General features: G+C 35.4%; 1 protein-coding gene across 2 annotated transcripts in view; it reads left to right on the top strand.

Moving 5' to 3' along the window:
* Mondo (MLX interacting protein mondo) overlaps positions 1–21,810 on the top strand; it is a 289,601-nt gene that overhangs the window by 133,999 nt on the left and 133,792 nt on the right. For both annotated transcript variants that reach the window (XM_090376144.1, XM_090376138.1), the window contains exon 8: positions 2,630–3,709. In XM_090376144.1, the coding sequence (XP_090232270.1) occupies positions 2,630–3,709 (1,080 nt within the window). The remainder of the gene's footprint in view (positions 1–2,629; positions 3,710–21,810) is intronic.

The following is a 21,810-nucleotide window of genomic DNA, read 5'->3' as shown; positions in this document are numbered from 1 at the left end:
TTACGAAGAAAGGCTTAAGTTTTGCAAAATTCAGTGTCTGGAGACTAGGCACCTGCGAAGTGATCTGATTGAGGTGTATGAAGCCTTGAATGGTTTGAGCATGCTCAATGCTGATGGGATTCTTCCTCTTGCTCAGAATAATCACCTGAGAGGGCATAAATTCAAATTGAGGAAAGACAGATGTAGAATTGATGTGCAAAGTTTGCCTTTAGCCAGTGGGTAGTTGGTTGGTGGAACAGACTTCCATCCTTTGTTGTGGAAGTTGATAGCCTAAATAAATTTAAGGCTGAGCTGGACAGGTATTTGGAACGAACGGAGGGGTGAAATGGGAGAGTGTTTTTTTTTTTTTGTTTTTTTTTTGGCTGATGCTGCATAAGCTTGCTTTCTTTCATCATATGCCTCTACTAATGCTAATATAAATTATCCTATACCCAAAATATATATACCTTTAAACTATCCTATACCCTTCATTCTTATTTCTCTGGAATTATTAGGGCAATCTGAGGATGTAGGAGAAACTACTTCTAAACATATTACTATAATATCGCCTTTGTGGAGTTCAGGTACTGTTACTCCTAGTCCACTGACCATTTATTTTCACCTCTCTATTGCTTTCTTTTTGCGTGAACTTAAATATAAATATAACTAACTATATTTATATTTATAACAGCAAACACACAGGTATCGCCACCTTCTATTTGTCACTAGAAGGCTATATTTTACACACAATATCATTTCTTTTTTGATAAAAGTATGAGCTACATGTGGTTTGCTTGGATACAGTAAATACACCTTATTCTTATTTCTAAACTAACATTCCATATTCTCTGTCTGGTCAACAGTGATCAATGCCCACTATGTACTGTTTCAAAATAACTTTCTTAAACTATATGTTAGTTTATATGATTCAAAATTATAATTTAGTTTATATAATTCAAAATTATAATACCTCAAAATTCTATGTTATGTTATTGGTTATTTAACCTCAAAAATGATTTCGCCACAGTGCATATTGATCATCACAGAAACAGAGAACCCCTCATTACTGTTTTACTTTCAATTTGGCCCAGACGAAGTCACCCAAATTGTGGATATACAATGATAAGTTATGTATATATATATATTCTGTGTTTTCCATAGATCCATCTAGGTATATATCATAATATAATCATACTATAACCTTCCTCACAATATATTAATACGATATATATATATATATATATAATTTTTCTTGAACACTACTTTTAAGCTTATGTTCTATTTTTATTAAATTTTTAGTTGTGACAATGCTACGGTTATGCAGCATTAATGCTATTGTAGAATTAAACAATTAGTCATTATACGCGCATTGATATATTAGGTCAATGTCCTGATTGATTTTTGTTTTGCGAGTGGTGAAAAATTTTATTGTTTTGGGCAGGAAGCATTACCAGTAATTAAGGCCTAACCAACAACTGCTAGAACAACTATGGCTAGCCATAGTTGTTCTAGCAGTTGTTGGTTCACCTATAATTCCATGTTAACAATTAACATGGAATCAAGTTAACAAATATATAAATGTAAAGTTTGGAAAGATTTAAAGAGGAGAGAGGAAATAAAGGGAATTATTAAAGATTGAGTCAAGAAATATTAAGAATATAGCTAGGAAGAATTAGGAAGGTAACAGTCCTTCACATAGCCATCTCTCTGCTACTTTCTCAGCGGCTTTGATCAGACAGATAGCCATACTAAAAGAATGTCTCGTGCATATCCGTTTCTGTAATCTCAATAACAGTTTTGCTTAGTAAGTACTCTTGTTTAGTTATGATGTCCTAATGTGGTAAGGCAAATAAAATTTAATTGTTAATTTATTTTTAATTAATTTAGTTTTAAATTTTTGGATTATTATTAGCTGCAAACCGGGATTGAGACCCAAAGCCTGACAGATATGCATCAGAGTAAATATAAAAGGTATATAGGTATTTACCTGCGATCACTATAGCTGGTGGTTGGTACGAAAAAGCACATGCAATCTGTCTGGGAGCTGCTTTATGGGAGGCTGGGGCACCATCATTATATTAAACTGGTATATTAAACTGCTATTTAGTTTATAGAGACCATGTTATATTCATATATCTGTAACTACAATTTTTAGTATACAACCTGTACATGTATAGGCATCCTTATCTGGATCACTATTGTCTCATTATGCATTAGACAAGCAATACCATTACAGATTCAGATATGGGCTTGTAGGTTATTAAATATTAGCTTTAGGGTAATAAATTTTTATTATTTTTATTTTAATTGTAATGTTTTGTTGGTGGTCAGAAAAGGGGTAAGTGGTATAAGGTGCTATTTCCCTAGTTGGGTGTAGCATGCTAAAACTAAAGCAAAATTATTTTTAATGTGATGTAAGAGCATTTTTCCTCACCTTTAACTAATCTCATTTAGGCATCCTCATAATGCTTTTTACGTGAAATGATTCTTTTATGAAAGTTCCACAGATTTTGACAAGTTTTATAATAATAGCTTTTTGATTAATTTTGCATGAAAAGTAAGTTACAAGTATGGTTCATCAGTTAACCTGATGTTATATAGCCTTGATACAGATTTGTACTTTAAAATTAATTGTTTCTCTTTATTTCAGAGTCATAGTTTTGCTGCAGCTACCCCTGAATCTAACTTTCAGTTACAGAGTACTCCAGTCACTTCTGTAATTCAGCAACCTTGTGCATCTTCAGAAAGATTATATGTTCAAAGTCAGGAATCACAACATCAACAAGAAAGACTGGTATCCTCTGGTCTTGCAAATAGGATCATCCAGCAAGTATCAGGGGTGGTCAGTTCACTTATTGAACCTCAGGCAAATAGTTTAGCACAGAGAAATATTCATACCCTTTCTGTAAACCGTACTGCTCCTGTGCAGTCATGTGTTGAACGGACAGCTCTAGGTAATAGTAATAGTGTGCTTAGTGGTATTCACAAGGCACCTTTGCCATCATCATCACCGTCATCATCACCATCATCGTCATCTGGTGAATTACCAGTAACTTCAGTACTTCATCATTCCCTCCAAACATCTGTTACCACAAATAGAACTATACCATCACCATTGATTAGTTTTCAGACATCTCTTGTAAGTAATGCCTCCAATCAAATTAGTGATCAACCAAATCAGAATTTTATACACTCTCCTCAACTTTCTGGTGTACCAAGTCAGGTTGCTCAGCAGCATCGGTCTCTTAACAGTCATATTTCTTCTAATCAAGTGCCTTTAACCTCGTTATCTCAGCAACAAGCTCTTACTTCTACTTCACAAGTGCAAGAAATGAACAAATTACAGGGAGTTCTCTTGTCCTTGAATGCTAATCAACAAGTTGTAAATCAAGGGCCTATTCCATCGCCATTCAGCATCCCAGTACATGTGGCTAGTACTATTCCTCCCCAGTTAACATTAACCACACAAAGTCACATTGGAATGACAACATCTATACAACCACAAACTGTTGCTACTATCAAGTCAGAATCCCCTAGACATGACATCTGTGGTATTGTGGTAGCTAGCACAAAGCCCTCAGTTACTAGAGATCAGTCACCATTTCGCAGACATTCATATACAGGACAGATTTTGGATGGCAGGAGGAGATCTGGTGCCTCTCCCATTTTGCCTGCCACTCTTAGTGGTTCTGGAACTGTTGGTGGTAGATTTGTTGTACCTGAAATACCAGTAAGGAAACTTTCTCTTATTTTACACAAACAATTATTCATTAATTTTATTAATAATTTGTATAATTAAATTTTCTTTATAAATTTTTGTTAATTTTAAATGTTTCATATCACTGTTTGAAACCAGGTGTAATGTTTATAAAGATTTTGAACAGCATCATTAATCTTTAAATAACTTAAATGTAATTTTATATAATGTTTATTATACAGTAAGCCCTTGATATTCATGGAGGGGGGGAATCTCTCCCCCCTCCCTAACATGTTATCAAATTCTTCAACAAAATCAGTATGCTCCTTTAAAGTCTCTCATCCCTTGGATGATGCAATGTCTCCATTAGTTCTCTTATATCATCAGCACTTATTCACCTGATCAAAAACTCAAATTTGTCATATCATTTATTTACAATACACCTGGTATTACCATATAGACAATTTTAAATTTTGTATTTTTTGGCATTTTACAACCCTTATGCATCCCTTATAGCATCTTAAATGTTTTGTCCATTGAAATAGGTGCCAGTTTTGCACCTATTTCAATGTTTCTTTCTGTTCTTAAATAAAACAATTTCAAGTTGGGCCATGCCGAGAAAAATTCCCCCCCCTCCCCATAATCTTGCATTCTCTCATATCTAAAGTTAATTCATAAGGCTTTCATCACATATTCCATCCTGTCATATCTGGGGAGACACAAGAACATTTTGTACCTTTCCATGACATTTTTCCAATAACTTCATATTTCTTGACCAAGTCATCTGTTTGTTTATATTTTAATCATTTTAGTATCAACATTGAATTACCACCATACCTTTAATACCCTTAAAAACTGATAGCTGGTTGGTTAGTCACATTAATTTTCACAACTGGCAGATATACTTTGGTTCTGTTCTATCTGTCTTTATTACAGAATATATTTCTGGTTTGCTTTACAGTTCCCCAGTAAGACTTCTGTGGAACCGAAACATTCTACGCTGAAAGATCAAGTCCAAAGACTTGGCTTGGAAGTGTAGAATGCTCTGGGAGAGCATTGCCCATCATAGAATTAGACACACGTAGGTCTCATCCAAGCCCTCCAGTTTGATTTTCTCTAGGCCATCAACTTATATCCTCGGAGACTCAATCTTGCTTAATACACAGAGTTGTAATTTAAAGTAATAGCACTCCCTACATGCAGCTCAGAAAAGAATCACGATCAGCTAGAGAAAATTCTGCATACATACAACAGTGAGTACAAGGAAAAGGGTTACTATTGACAGGTGAATTGTCAGTGACAATTCTTTCAACAATGCCAACAACATTGCTGTAGTTATAAATCATCATCCCAGTTAAACTCCTCAAATTCTTCAACAAAATCCGTATGCTATGCTCAATTAAAGTCTCTCATCCTTTAAGTTCCTATCGCATTCATTTGCTGAACCATGTTTTTCAATGATAGTCTGACCAAAGTATATCTGCCAGTTGTGAAAATTAATGTGACTAACCGACCAGCTATCAGTTTTTAAGGGTACTAAAGGTATGGTGGTAATTCAATGTTGATACTATTCTTTGTGAAGCATTACATTGTTACACTTGATGTAATACTCTCCCAAGTAATAATTTTATGAATAGCATCCAAGACATCTCCACTTTGACTGTAAATTGTTCTTTCCCTCAATGTTGCAAATAAATTACTTTATTAGGCAGCCTTTATATGGTCTCTTTAGGTTGTAAATAATTGTTTGATCCAATTGAAGCATAAAACTGTGGTATCAGAAGCTATGTTGTTTGACATAAGTGTCTCCATAGAATTATCAAAATGTTCCTCTTTGATGAAGACATTCTATCCACTCCTCCCAGTAACCAAGACTAAAAAAATTTTATTGCAAACCAAGCCCCATCTATTTGCCTTACAATAATGTGGATGAAGCTTGGAAAATTTCCTGATCACAATGGGTGCAGTTTTGTACTGCCATCTACTCTGCAGCAATAACAGAATAGCAATTTTTCCCCCCTTTTCTAATTTTCCACCATTGCAAGACTATATCCTCAAACAAGAAGTGCTTTGTTTGGAACTAATTAAACTTTAATTAATTAGGGTAGTACTAAACTTTGTATTAACCTTATGAAATAAGAATTTTTCTCATGGGATCAAAAACAGACCTTGTCAAATGTTTAAGTAAAAAAGATATCCGTTAGCAAAAGAACAAGAACGTTGTTTATACTGAGTTTTTGAATTAATGAGATTCTACTGTAGTATCTAATTTTATGCATTCTAATACTTATATATATATATATATATATATATATATATATATATATAAGATGAACCAATTTATTTAGAGCAGAATATAATATATGATAAAAGGTAGAAGCAAAGAAAGTACAGTGCACCCCGGTAGCGAAAGGCTGTGTGAACGAAGTAGGGGGGGGGGGGGGTAAAGAATTCAGCAAGGGTAATAATTGAAAGAATATGTACCAAGTGAAAATTTGAACAAACGACCAAGGAGGAAATACATTGCCAAGTCTTTCATAATTTTTGTGTCTTCGTCAGAGGTCATCCACCAAAATTATGAAAAAATATAGCAATGCTCTTACTTCTGTTTCCGACATGTTCTGTATGCCAAAGCACGTGTAAGGGAACACGTGGTAAAATAATTTTGATAGGTAAAAAGTTAAAATTAATTATGGTAGGTAAAAAGTTAAAATTAATTATGATAAGTAAAAAGTAATTACGATAGGTAAAAAGTTAAAATTAAGGAAATGCATACAGAACATGGATGACCTTACAGAAGTAAGTACAACCATATGAAAGTTGAGAACAAAGGGAAAGCACGACGACAGTTAAGTAGTATACGAAAGACTGACTTACCGCTGTTGGCAAGACTGACCGAAAAGTGTGTGTGAACGAAGTAGGGGGGGGTAAAGAATTCAGCAAGGGTAATAATTGAAAGAATATGTACCAAGTGAAAATTTGAACAAACGACCAAGGAGGAAATACATTGCCAAGTCTTTCATAATTTTTGTGTCTTCGTCAGAGGTCATCCACCAAAATTATGAAAAAATATAGCAATGCTCTTACTTCTGTTTCCGACATGTTCTGTATGCCAAAGCACGTGTAAGGGAACACGTGGTAAAATAATTTTGATAGGTAAAAAGTTAAAATTAATTATGGTAGGTAAAAAGTTAAAATTAATTATGATAAGTAAAAAGTAATTACGATAGGTAAAAAGTTAAAATTAAGGAAATGCATACAGAACATGGATGACCTTACAGAAGTAAGTACAACCATATGAAAGTTGAGAACAAAGGGAAAGCACGACGACAGTTAAGTAGTATACGAAAGACTGACTTACCGCTGTTGGCAAGACTGACCGAAAAGTGTGTGTGAACGAAGTAGGGGGGGGGGTAAAGAATTCAGCAAGGGTAATAATTGAAAGAATATGTACCAAGTGAAAATTTGAACAAACGACCAAGGAGGAAATACATTGCCAAGTCTTTCATAATTTTTGTGTCTTCGTCAGAGGTCATCCACCAAAATTATGAAAAAATATAGCAATGCTCTTACTTCTGTTTCCGACATGTTCTGTATGCCAAAGCACGTGTAAGGGAACACGTGGTAAAATAATTTTGATAGGTAAAAAGTTAAAATTAATTATGGTAGGTAAAAAGTTAAAATTAATTATGATAAGTAAAAAGTAATTACGATAGGTAAAAAGTTAAAATTAAGGAAATGCATACAGAACATGGATGACCTTACAGAAGTAAGTACAACCATATGAAAGTTGAGAACAAAGGGAAAGCACGACGTTAAGTAGTATACGAAAGACTGACTTACCGCTGTTGGCAAGACTGACCGAAAAGTGTGTGTCGGTGTGATACGCTAGTATTTATGTGCGGGTACGCTAGCGGCGCCTAGCGTATACGAATATTGGTGTACGTAAATAAGTGGGCGGAGGGTTACGGTAGGTTAAATACATGATGTCCAAACTGCCCAGGATAGGTAAGAAATATGATAACTGACAAAGTAGCTGTTGAGGGAAGCTAAACTTTGTTTAAGGCGAAAAAAGTATGGGTAAAGATAGAAAAATAGAGCTCTGGTGTTGCGGTCGATAAACTAATGGCGCACAGGGCATAAAAAGGTAGAGGCTAGTAAAGTGGAAAGATGATTGAGGTAGAGATTTGTAGTGGTGCTCGGGTAGTTCGGGGTTGCTAGCCCGTTCCTTTAGATAGGACCCTGAACGAATGTCTGGGAGTGTGTGCATCATGTATTTAAAGTCAGTTGTGTTAAATAAATACATAAAGATATGTTAGAACATAATAATAATAATAAGATGAATATTAAATTATTAAATTATATTTACAAGATAAAAACACGGAAGTAGGCCAATTGGTGGGTACAAGTTTTTCAGACTGTAAGACACCACAGAGGCCTCGTGTATTGTATATACACTATATACATACTTGATACACAATGGAATTCTAACATATCCAAAAGAATTCATGCCAACGTTATTCTAGCTCAATGCATTCGTATAGCTACTATTTGCAGCAATACAGAAACCACAATCCATACATAAGGATATTATGTAATAAACTTTTGAACAACCTCTTTCCAAAAGCTTATTTACGCCATCACATCCGCAAAGCCCTCAACATATTGAGGTATAATAAAATAAAGGATATCGATATCACCAGTGTTATTGACATATAATTATCCCTAATTAACATCAAGTATGTATATACAATACACGAGGCCTCTGTGGTGTCTTACAGTCTGAAAAACTTGTACCCACCAATTGGCCTACTTCCGTGTATTTATCTTGTAAATATAATTTAATAATTTAATATTCATCTTATTATTATTATTATGTTCTAACATATCTTTATGTATTTATTTAACACAACTGACTTTAAATACATGATGCACACACTCCCAGACATTCGTTCAGGGTCCTATCTAAAGGAACGGGCTAGCAACCCCGAACTACCCGAGCACCACTACAAATCTCTACCTCAATCATCTTTCCACTTTACTAGCCTCTACCTTTTTATGCCCTGTGCGCCATTAGTTTATCGACCGCAACACCAGAGCTCTATTTTTCTATCTTTACCCATACTTTTTTCGCCTTAAACAAAGTTTAGCTTCCCTCAACAGCTACTTTGTCAGTTATCATATTTCTTACCTATCCTGGGCAGTTTGGACATCATGTATTTAACCTACCGTAACCCTCCGCCCACTTATTTACGTACACCAATATTCGTATACGCTAGGCGCCGCTAGCGTACCCGCACATAAATACTAGCGTATCACACCGACACACACTTTTCGGTCAGTCTTGCCAACAGCGGTAAGTCAGTCTTTCGTATACTACTTAACTGTCGTCGTGCTTTCCCTTTGTTCTCAACTTTCATATGGTTGTACTTACTTCTGTAAGGTCATCCATGTTCTGTATGCATTTCCTTAATTTTAACTTTTTACCTATCGTAATTACTTTTTACTTATCATAATTAATTTTAACTTTTTACCTACCATAATTAATTTTAACTTTTTACCTATCAAAATTATTTTACCACGTGTTCCCTTACACGTGCTTTGGCATACAGAACATGTCGGAAACAGAAGTAAGAGCATTGCTATATTTTTTCATAATTTTGGTGGATGACCTCTGACGAAGACACAAAAATTATGAAAGACTTGGCAATGTATTTCCTCCTTGGTCGTTTGTTCAAATTTTCACTTGGTACATATTCTTTCAATTATTACCCTTGCTGAATTCTTTACCCCCCCCCCTACTTCGTTCACACAGCCTTTCGCTACCGGGGTGCACTGTACTTTCTTTGCTTCTACCTTTTATCATATATTATATTCTGCTCTAAATAAATTGGTTCATTTATCTTATAGACATTATGGCTGTAGGGTACTTTTTGCGATAGCAGTGTCCCTGAGCCATAACTTATTCTATTATAACTCTGTCTTATCTCTTTCTGCTTTCCTACATCTTTTCTATTACTTTATTATTATTATTATTATATATATATATATATATATATATATATATATATATATGCTTGCATGTGAAATTTTAAAAATTTTGCATTGCTTAAAAGTTTTATAAATTTGAAAATGGAAGGGACTAATAGTTTAAATTTATATTTTATATATATTTTTTTTTTCTCCACAGCAGATTTAATAAAAATCCTGTTTCACTGAAAATAAAAAGTGGGAGAACGCATTTTTAAATATTCAAAATTTTTTATTTCAAAAATACAAAATTACATTTAATAAGTATTGAATCGATTACTAGATAATCAAGCATATACACCAAGAAAATTTAAAAATAACCAAAAACTTTTTTTCCAGAAATAAAAAAGAAAGTGGGACATCTTTCAGGTGTAACACAATCATTTTGCTCATGATAGTGGGTGCGAGCAATGCCAGACCAAACAAGGTTTGGCATATTTCCCTGCAAAAATAGCCAAGGTAATCTTATATATGCTGAATGCTTATTTGCATAATTTATCATAGGATAGGACATAACCTTCTTCTGAGTTGTGGTAATCAGGAAGGTGCACATGAGAAATATGTTTCCAAATAGTGAAGAAACAAAAATTATGGATATGGAAGAACAAAATGAGTGGGTATTTTTAGTGGAAGAGGTAGTGGTGGCTTTGAAAAATGTGCTTTTTCAATTTCTTCAGATGGCAGTAAGTTGTGATTCCAAGTGATATCTCACTATGGTAACCTTTCCTAGCTTGGGGGGGAGCTTCCAACCTCTTTAGACTTACAAGAGGTTGCTGCCATTTTGCTGTGCTAATGAAACATTTACCCAAAGACAGGCCAAAGTATACTTGCCTCCTTCATAACCCCTTTTTTTACTTCATTGACATGCAGAATGCTTCTTGGTGCCATTGAAAGGTGACTTTGCAGGATACAATATTGGGCATCTTCTTACCAACCTGAGAGCATGAGATTCCTTTAGTGAAATATCTGCCACTGAATGTTGATAGTGCACCACAATAGAATCTCATTAATTGAAAGCACATATCATTCCCCTAATAAAGGTTAAGCTTTTCTACCTATGTAGGTTAGTGCAAATGCATCATTTTAACATAGCCATCCACCAAAGTAGTTAAATTAATTAATTTAGTATTAGTCATTCTACCTCGTAGCATGAGGCCTTTGCCCTTAAATATTTTATAGCTTTTCTACATAACATAGATTTATTACAAAATTCATTTAATACATATTACAAAATCTTTTTTTATATCATGAGAAATAAATTTTTAATGGTTAATAATATACAGAGTTTGGTACAGTCTTAATTAATTAAAGAAATAATTACTGTTCTTTTATGCTGCAGAGCAATTGGCAATACAAAACTGCAAACCAATCACACTTGGAGAATTTGGAGAATTTTTTCCAGTTACACTTGTGACTGGAAAAAATTCTCCAAGCCAAGATGTTTTAAAGTAGTTAACCAACTTCCATGTAATTATAAGGCTAATTCAAAATTTTTCGGTCTCGGTGACTGAAAGCAGACAGAAGAATGTCTTCATAAAAGAGAAACTTTTGGATGATTCTAGATTGTTGCATAGTTTATTCAGCTGGAGAAAATACCCTCCAGTACCACAAGTTTAATGTAGCAACTGGATCAAAGCATTATTTATAACCTAAAGAGAGAGCATATAAAGCCTGTCTGATCAGGTACTTTATCTGCAGCAGAATAGTCAAGATTTTTTCGGTTTGCAGTGGAATTGGATGCTATTCATAATTCTAGAGACAGTATTTCATCCTGACCAATAATCAAATGCTTCTCAAAGAGTGAGAATATCATTTTAAAAAAAAATGGTGTGTGTGTGTGTGTGTGTGTGCGTGTGCGTGCGCCAAGCACGTGCGGTAGATGATTTTATGTGAAATATCCTTTGCATTTCTCTCAAGTATTTTTTATTTGTACAGTGGATTCCGGTTATTTGGGCCACCGGTTAATTGGGGCAGCCGTTTATTTGGGGCAGATCTTAAAAACAGAAACCAATCGAGAAAATAGCCAGGGTTTACTTCGCTTAATTGGGACAGCATGCCGTTTAATCGGGGCAGGAGACCGCAGCACTGGAGATTACCCTAACATTGTCTCCAATGGTACCACGTGGTTCGGTTGAAATTTTGGAGGTCACAACCATAAAACAATAAAAACAATTAGAAGTCACCTGTTTATTGAGTTTTTCTGTTAGTGAAATCTATCATAAATGGACAGTAAACTCGATCTTACTGAATTTGCGATAATACCGACAGCTGGAATTCTGTGGGTTATTATGGTGAAATGTGTTTATACTTCCATGAAATCTTCAATCATATAAAAAAATTAATTTTCAGATCTTCTCTTCATTCCTATTTTTAAAGCTTTGTAACTCGTTACTCCGTTCTCACTTGCGCGTATTATGTTACTTGCAATTTGTGTGTGCCGTGTTCTTTGTTATTGATTGCTTATCTTTTTACTGTTTTAAATTTTAACTCCCACCCACAAATATCAGTGAACGGAAATGTCAACTAGTTCGTATGTACATATTACAGTATATATTAATTATTCCGATTTTCGCGTATCATTTAATTTTTTAATTGGTAAGGTAATAAAGGGTAAATTTTCGCTTAATATATCTTTGCTTTTATAGCCTGTGGATAATATTCCTCCTATTTTCGCTAATTGGAATTGCTGTTTAATAGAATTAAAATTCAATTCACAAACATGATCACAATAACCGGCGCTTACTGCACATCATATAGTGAACGGTACTTTACTGTGTTGAGTTCGCCTTAACATGATTTGATTGTACAGTGAACCAATTGTAAAGGGGGGGTACATTGTATTTTTAACTATTTATGTGAAACTTCGGATAATTGGGGCAGCCGCTTAATCAGGCCAAAATGCACTAGTCCCGATGTCTCCCAAATAACCGGAATGGACTGTATATATTGATTACGAAATACAAGAGCTTTTGTATTGGAAATATTTTATTGATCATTCACAAATTTCCATAATTTCAGCTGGAAGACACGATACAATGCATTTATGATAGCTAAAGTAACAGAGGTATACTTGTGATTGCAATGAACTTGAACAGTGACCTTCCTAAAGACAATTCCAAACTTGACCTACTCCTGGGCTCAACATAAGCACAATCTATTTGCTATAATTAGACAGCTTGGTAAACCTACAGTGTTCTTGACTCTGAGTGCCAATGAAATCGGTTGGATGTACATAAGGTAGTAAATAGTAGTTGGTGTAAGGAAAAGGAGCTAGATCATTTAAACTCATCTGCTCTTGGAGAAAATGTTCCATTGTACATAATTAAGTCACTTCAGGTATATCACTGTTAGATGGAGCGGCATTACTGGTTGAAGGCACTGCTAAATCTGACACTTGATTTTCTGTTTGTCTTTTACGCAATCTCGATAGTCTTTTTTTTGTTCTCGCACACTCATTGCTACCTTCATCTTTATTTTCTTAAGTCTTGTCACTTTCATCCTTGCTCAGTACTCTCAAGAACTCTCTGCATTTGACTTCAGCATCGTCGTTGAACGCTCAAATTTTATTTTCAAAAATTATTTGTTTTATCGCATTTTTTCTAAAGCAGTTTGACAAAATTCAAATGAATGGCATTTGAATTTTTTAAATCGGTTCACTAAAACTCAAGATACCTTAGCAGTCACGAAAAATGCGTCACTTACTCTAATCACTCCACTGGTGTGTCAAAAGTGCTCAGCACAGACTAGTGGTGGGAGTGTGGGAAATGCCTCTGGTGCAGGCCGCGGACGATGTAATCACTTCTGTGACACATGATTTCGTGACCAATCAGATTTACTTGGTTGAAATTTTTTTAGGTGCCGCAAGAATTTTTCACATCAAAAATCAAGATCCAGCAAATGAATGTGACAGCAATATTGGGGATAGGACTTTGAAGAAACACATGAGACTGTTGGAGAATTAGGGGAGTTGTTAGCTAGATTATCATAATGTCGCTTGTAAGGTGGTCAGCAGTGGTAGAGCTGCTGACCACCAAGCAAAATAATGGTTTTGTTACCAGTGTTGAAGAAAGCTATTAAAATAATTAGCATTAGTAGAGGCATATGATGCAAGAATGCAAGCTTACACAGAATCGGCCAAAAAAAGCCTTCCCATTTCACCCATCCATCCACTCCAAATGTTTGTCTAGTTCTGCCTTGAATTTATTTAAGCTGTGCACTTCTACAACGACAGATCGAAGTTTGTTCCAGAAATCAAACACCCGCTGACCAAAAGCAAATCTCCGCACATTTATTCTACAACTGTCTTTCCTCAATTTGAATTTATGTCCCCTCAGGTGATTAATCTGGGAAAGAGGAAGAATCCCACCAGCATTGAGCTTCTCAAACCATTCAAGGCCTTATACACCTCAGTCAGATCACTTTCACAATTACTGAGTCTCCAGACACTGTAATTTGCAAAACTTAAGCCTTTCTTCATAAGAACAACCCTTTGTTCCATTCACTAATCTTGTTGCCCTTCTCTGTACTCGTTCCAACAGCTCTACATCCTTCTTAAAATAAGGCCTCCAGACATGTATACAGTATTCAAGGTATGGCCTGACCATTGCCTTATACAAGGGGATAATCAACTCCTTATCCCTGCTACAAAAATTCCTGTATATCATTGACAAGACACCATGAGCTAATCTTGCAGACCGTCTGCACTGCTCAGAAAACTTCATATCTGACTACACAATTACCCCCAGGTCAGTTTCATTCTCTACTACCCTGAGTGTAGTACCACACAGGTGATATGTTACTCTGGGGTTACTGCTACCCATATGCAGTACTTTACATTTGTCAATGTTAAGCTTCAGTTGCCACCTCTCAGCCCATCTGCTCAAATTTTCTAGATCCTGTTGCAGTTGTCATTAGTGTCATTAACCATATTCCCATCCACTGGGGTATGTTCCAGCCCCAACTGGGTTCAGCAAGTTAATTCTATAATTTTTACTCTAATTACAGAGCTGAAACTTGCTATAGTTGGAGCCAGAACTGTTTTCTTGAATTTTCCCACTTAAATTTTCAAAACCTTCTATTGAATTTCACACAAATGACAAAAATGTGACATCAAGTATGCGTTTTTTAGACATTTTCAATTAATTTTTTCCCCCCGCCTTAACCAGCCTAGAGCTTATGAAACCTGACACTTGATTCGTTTCTTGGTGTAAAGCGCACGAATTTCTTTTTACAGAGAGTAGAAGCTCTGATAAACAACTCTGCCTGAATACGAGAAAAGCGCGGGAAGTAAATATCACGTGACCTCGTCACCCGTACAGCTACATCGAGACGAGAAGGGAGAAGTGTAAATAAACAAAAGACGAACGGGAGGTACTGTTTTTGACATAAGAAGCAATAAAGCGATATAGTAGCAATAACAGTTTATGAAAGGTGAACAGATCGTATATCCTATCTTCAACGTGTATTGCTCCTACGAACAGAAGATCATGGAAATTCATCTGTTGGAAACGGGAAAAACTGGTGTAAAACTGATAACACTGCAATGTGCATTTGATAAAAAAAAAAAAGTTTGCTTTATTGTAATTGTTTATAGTAAACAATATCGGAACAGCAGTTTCCTGGGTTTGATCTTCTAACCAAATTTCGAGAAAATATTTCTATTTATGGCTGCGTTATAAACTTCGAAAACTGGTGCATCAAAAGGGGAAAAAAAATCATCCGCTATGAATAATGTTCTTTCTTGAAATGTGTATTGTTCACATAACGGCTGCTCAAAAAGTATCGTTAGAAGATATTTGCTTGTTACGCTTTGATGTCATCGCAAAGGGAGAAATTCTGTTTTAGTTCAGAAGCCGAATAAATTCACTATCCACGGTCATAAAGCTGTTCTGAGCTGCAATAAACAGATAAACTCCGCTGACAAATAGACTTACTCCCCATCCCTTTTATTGTTTTACTGTGGTTTTTGGCAGATGAGTCGGTGACTGCTAAATGCAGTGCGGTTTCTTGTATTCTCTCTCTCTATTTCGGGATCTCTGACCGTATGGTCATCACGGAATATAAACAGAAAATTTGTTTGTCGGAATGCTGCCCATCAATTATCAACTCTTTTACCGACCTTCTAATGTATGTTGTTTTCAAATAATCCACTTTGCGAAATTCGAAAGTGCTACATCAATTAGGAGCAAAAACGGTTTCCCCCAACATAATGAATTACTTTATAGGATTTTACTGACTGGAAGAAAGTGTCCACAATAAAACAATTGTACAAGGCGAAAACATGCGGTCACTCAAAGGATAAGCAATACAGCGATGTTTGAAATTTATAATGCAGTTCACTAGCTAATATTTCCAGAGGAATTATTCTGGATTTTTTATCAAATGAGCACCAGACCAAAATCAGACTAATTAGTAATTCCGCATCCTAGGATGAACTGACTAATTAGAACTCCAGCATCTGTGATGAAATGTCGTGCATGATATTGTTCGCTACAACAATAACGTAAAGCAACAAAGCAAAACATTGTAACAGAGCAATAATGTGAAATACTGTTAGAAAGTAAAAATGCTAAATACTGTTCCCTAAAACAATTAGTACAGCAAAGTGTTTTGTTTTGTTTTTTTTTTTCGTTTCTACTGTGGCTTTCAGTTGAATTTTCTTGATTTTGTGTCAGTAGACAGAATGTGTATTGTAATTTCTTCGATATGTATTGTAATACATATCGAAGAAATTTACAATATGTAAATTATTACAATATGTATTGAAATACATATTGAAGAAAGGAAATACGATAGTAAAATACACATTGGAAATAAAAAAAATATTCCTGTGTTCAAACAATTTGGGAAAATTGTAACAGTGTAGTCATTTGCATTCAACCAATGTTTGAAATGTATAATCCAGCTTCCAATATATTTATGGCTAGTATATCCAATTGACGAAAAGGTGATTGAATGCCGTCCATTTTCCCTTCTAAGCTGAAATTATTCCCCTTTGGGAATATTGCAAATACTGATATCTGTCGAACAGAAGACAGTTTATGTAACGAATTACTTGCGGTAACATGAAGAGTAACTTCCTCTTTGATTTTACTGCAAGAAACTCTCAGAACAAAACATTGTTCTAACTGCATACACTTATTGTTACTGTTCTGACATTATTTCTAGATGACAACTACTACCATGCAAAAAAGATTACTGTACTATGGTTTGATCTTACGGTAAGATTTTGATCTCCCCTACCGTAACAAATCACTGGCGGTAACATGAAGGGTAACTTCCTCTTTGATTCTACTGCAACGGACTCTCAGAACAAAACACCTGTTCTAACTGCATAGGCTTATTGTTACTGTCCTGACATTATTTCTAGATGACAACTACTTTCCATGCAATATAGGATTATTGTACTATAGTTTGATCTTACCGTAAGGTTAGAATGAAACACTTCCCAATATTTCCAGAGGGATTATTGACTACTATTTGCTGAATTTACTGCAAAGAAGTTTTCACAATTATGCATATGTAGAAGGCGAAAACACATACTCCACCCAAACAAATTATTTTCACTACAAGAAAGAGAGAGTTGCTAATGTGGTATTCTCCCCCCCCCCCAACGGATTTTCCACATTTCTTGCTTCTGCGCAACGCGAGAACTTCAATTTAAGTAGTGACAACCGTTGATATTTCACACTTAGATTTCATATTTAGATTTCAGATTTACCTTAGAACATGCATAGGAGTTACTTGGAAGGGAATTATGAAGGAAGGCCAGCTGATGAGCAGTCATCATCGAAAGATGATAGCTCCTTCTATGAGGAAATGGACCATCGGAGTAGCACTGAGACAAGCGATGGCAGTGACAGTGACTGGGAGCAGCTGGAGGAGGATGTTTATATCGGGTAGGATAAAAGCACGGTGTGGAGGAAAGTTGCTCCTCGTCTAAATATTCGTGCAGCTAGAGGTAACATTATTCATTTACCAGGTGTGAAGGCTGCAGGTAAGTCCTCCAAATCACCAATTGATTGTTTTTTATTATTTTTCGATAATGAAATGATAACCCATATAGTGAAACATACTAACGAATATGTTGATAAAATATCTTCTAATTTTTCGTTGGCCAAGGATGCTAGAAGAACAGATAACGATGAAATGAGAGCTTTGATAGGTATTTTAATATTGTCAGGAATGTCTGGGCTAGCAGGGATAAATGCGGAACATATGTGGCGTAAAGATGGACTTGGTCCGGAATTGCTGTCATCGGTTATGACCCATAAGAGGTTTTCATTCCTCCTTCGGGCTATGTGATTCGATAGCAAGAGTGATAGACACATTAGAAAAGAATCGGACCAACTTGCAGTGTTTCGTGAAATTTTTTTCATGTTTTTGGAGAGATGCCAGAGATTTTACTCACCTTCGGAGTATGTAACTGTAGATGAACAATTAGTGCCATTCGGGGGTAAATGCTCATTCCTTCAATACATCCCAAGTAAACCGGCAAAATATGGACTGAAAATATTTACATTAGCCGATGCTAAGATGTGTTTCACGTTCAATATGGAAGTTTATGTGGGGAGACAACCTCCTGGGCCATATGCCCTGTCAAATTCGCCCCTCGATGTGGTGATGCAGCTTGTTCGCCCAATTGAAGGAACCAACCGTAATTTGACCACAGACAATTTGTTCTCCAATGTGCCTCTGGCTTCTAAATTACGAGAAAAAAACATTACTCTTGTTGGCACGCTAAGGAAAAATAAAGGTGAGCTACCAGCTGAATTGGTCAATGTGAAGGAACGCGAGCCGACTAGTAGTTTGTTCGCATTCCAAGATCAGACCACAGTTGTGTCCTATGTACCAAAAAAAACCCAGAAATGTGATCCTAATATCGACTAAGCACCAAGACGATACTATAGATCCTGACAGTGGCGACAAAAGAAAGCCGGAAATTATTACGTTTTATAATATGACCAAAGGTGGAGTTGATGTCTTGGATGAAATGTGTGGAACGTATACTACTTATCGGAAAACCAGAAGGTGGCCAATGGTACTTTTCCACAGGATTTTGAACATTGCTGGAATAAATGCCTTGGCTATTTTCCGTAGCAATAATCCAGAAGTGACTCCCTCGAAGCGAGTTTCTCGCAGAGATTGGAAAAAGTTTAGCGAATCCACAGCTCCGTAAAAGAGCGGCCACGGTAACTCTTCCAAAATATCTTCGTGCGAAAGCAGCGAAATATGCTTGTATTCCACCAGAAGAAATTCCTGGACCTTCCCAACAGTATCCACCTAAGCCAGGTAGATGTTACAAGTGTCCCGGGAAGAAAGATTGTAAAACAAAGAAATTCTGCAAAGCATGTTTAGAACGAGTTTGTAAGGAGCACTCGAAGACTGTCTGTGAATTATGTTTTGGGAAGATACCTAAAGAAAATGTTCAAAGTAGTGACAGTGATGACTAAAAATACACACTTATCAAGTTGGCTTTTTTTATTTAGCTAAACTGCTTTATATTAGCATACATAATTTATATGTATATTTACATACACAAACGTAGCAAAAATTATGTATGCTAGTATAAAACAGTACAGCTAAATAAAATAGTCTACAAATGTGTGTGTGTGTCTCGCTACTTTTCAGCAGGTCACTTCTTATGAGACATTCTTTCAGAAGTGGGGTGTTTCTTGCAAGTTAGTTTGAGCAACATAATGCAGAAGGCCTTAGTTTTATTCTATCTTCCTGGTGCACTTGTACATTATGACAAAGTAGATTTAGTTTATATTTAGAATTCAGCATAGCTTTTCATTATTCAAGCAGATAAGTTCAGATTTTTTTTATTTTAATTAATTTATAAATTAGCTTGATACAGCTTCTTCGTATTCATTTAGGGATTACACTATTACAGATATATATTCATTTAGGAATGACTAATACAACTTTTTAATTCAGTTCGGTTTACTAATGGAAATTCGCACACTTTTTTATTCAGTTAGAAATTAAATTTACACAACTTTTCTTATATTCCTTTAGGATTACACTAGCACAGTTTTTTTTTTTTTTATTCATTTAGGATTACATTAGCACATTTATTTAATTTTTATTTGTTTAGGATTACATTAGCACATTTATTTATTTTTTTATTCACTTAGAGATTAAGTTGACACATCTTTTTTTATTCATTTAGGTTTAGGTTACTACATCTTCCTTATTTAGTTAGAGATTAGCTAAACATAGCTCATTATTTTTATTGCTAGAGATTAGATTGACACATTAATTTTTTTTTTTTTTTTTTAATTCATTTAGGGATTATATTAGTATTAGCATAGCTTCTTGTTTAGGTGTGTACACTTCAGAAGGATCAGAAATCTTCTTTTGGCTGGATGCAACTGTACTTCTGCAGCTTTTACATGAAGTAGTTTTGGCAGAGACCGAATGGCTACTCTTTTTTTAGTTGTGTGATTTCATTACTGATGCCAATCTCTATGAGAAGCTCTTCGTGTGTATTATTCACTTCTGGATTTTTGTTCTGTGGGTTATTTATGGTATTAATTCCTGAAACGTCAGGAATCCAAAAAAAAAAAAAAAAACGCCATTGGTCAATTTCTACTTTCCTGAGACATGAATTAGATCACATTTCATCCTATGGGTCTATTTCACATTCGATCATATTGAAGTGTAATTTCTGGCTTTCTATTGTCACCTCCGTTGCTATCTATAGAGCTGTCAAAGTGGGTTGTGTAAGAGCACATTTCTGGTTTTTTTTGTGATATTCAGCTGGCAGTTCTCTTTTTGTTTTTTTTTTCAGCGAGCCAACAAACAGAGTTTCCTCGTAAAATTTTAGTAGTCAAAGACATAATGCTAGAACCAGTTGTTATAGGAGCATATTGTGATTAGTTTCTTCAATAGGGCAAACAAGCTGATTCATCACATCCGGACATTCTTGAAAAGTTGTCTGGCTGTTGTCTTTCAACATAAATCTCCATATTCCTTGTGTATAAAATCATATTTGCATAGCATAATGTAGTATGCAGTTCACATTTTGCTATTTTACTGGTACGTATTCGGGAAAAAAAGAACATTTATCGTTGAATGAAACTAGCTGTTTATCTTCAGGATATTACAGCACTATGTAATTTCTTCGGCATCTATCTAAAAACAAAAACCAAAAAATCTGTAAATGCTGCTAATCGGTCTGTTTCTTTCTCTTTTGAGTCTGTTACTTCGGACCAACCATTATTATTCCACATATTTTCCAAGTTTTAACTTGCTGCATGATACGTTCCTAAAAAGTTTGTTAGAAAGCTAATTTCATTGTTATCTATTCTTCTAACATCTGGCGTGAATCACTATCTCGGTTAACATTACATTATCGAAAGGACAATCCTATAGTGATTGGTGTTCTTACTGCAGCCCTCTTACCTGGCAGATGACATATAATGTTCTGGGCTGTGTGGATATTTTGGAGGCCAGCAGTTTTTCTTCATTCGGTGACTTTATTCTTTCCGATATAGTCACGCTTTGTCTGTGCTGTTGTGATGTTCACTTTCTCGGCAGTCATCTTCATCAGTGGATGCTGAAGTTCCAATAAGGCATCCCTATTGTAGCCTCTGAAACCAGCGCTGGAGTCTGGTTTCAGAGGTTACAGAATAAAACATTTCAAAATAAATTAATATCTATAAAAAGGAGCATACTACTAGCCCTGATGCATGCCTATTGTACAGTTTTATCAGCTCTTCAAGTGCTGGCAGGATCTATTCCACTAGATCTTTACGTAGTTTACAGAGGGTTGTGGTACAGATTGAAAACAAGCAATTCCAACCGACTTCTTTGATATTAGAATCAACATGAATAATCATAACATCTAAGGTGAGAAGAAAAACAACAGGAACAAACTTTCTATCTTATGACAGACACAATGGGACATATCGCTGACCTGGCAGGTTACTAGAAAGTTTTCTCCAGAGGTTACCTACCTAACGGATAAAGGCAGAAAATAATGGTTCTCCCTATCAATGCAGAAGTCATATCTCATCACTGGACACTGTCGCTAAACGATAAACTATGCATATTCAGACTTTTTCATGCTAACGTCTGCTTTTGCGGACAACGTGAAG

The sequence above is a fragment of the Mastigoproctus giganteus genome, chromosome 1 (assembly GCF_048544385.1).
Source record: "Mastigoproctus giganteus isolate SK-2022 chromosome 1, ASM4854438v1, whole genome shotgun sequence".
Taxonomy (NCBI): domain Eukaryota; kingdom Metazoa; phylum Arthropoda; class Arachnida; order Uropygi; family Thelyphonidae; genus Mastigoproctus; species Mastigoproctus giganteus.
This window is presented reverse-complemented; position numbering and strand designations above follow the sequence as displayed.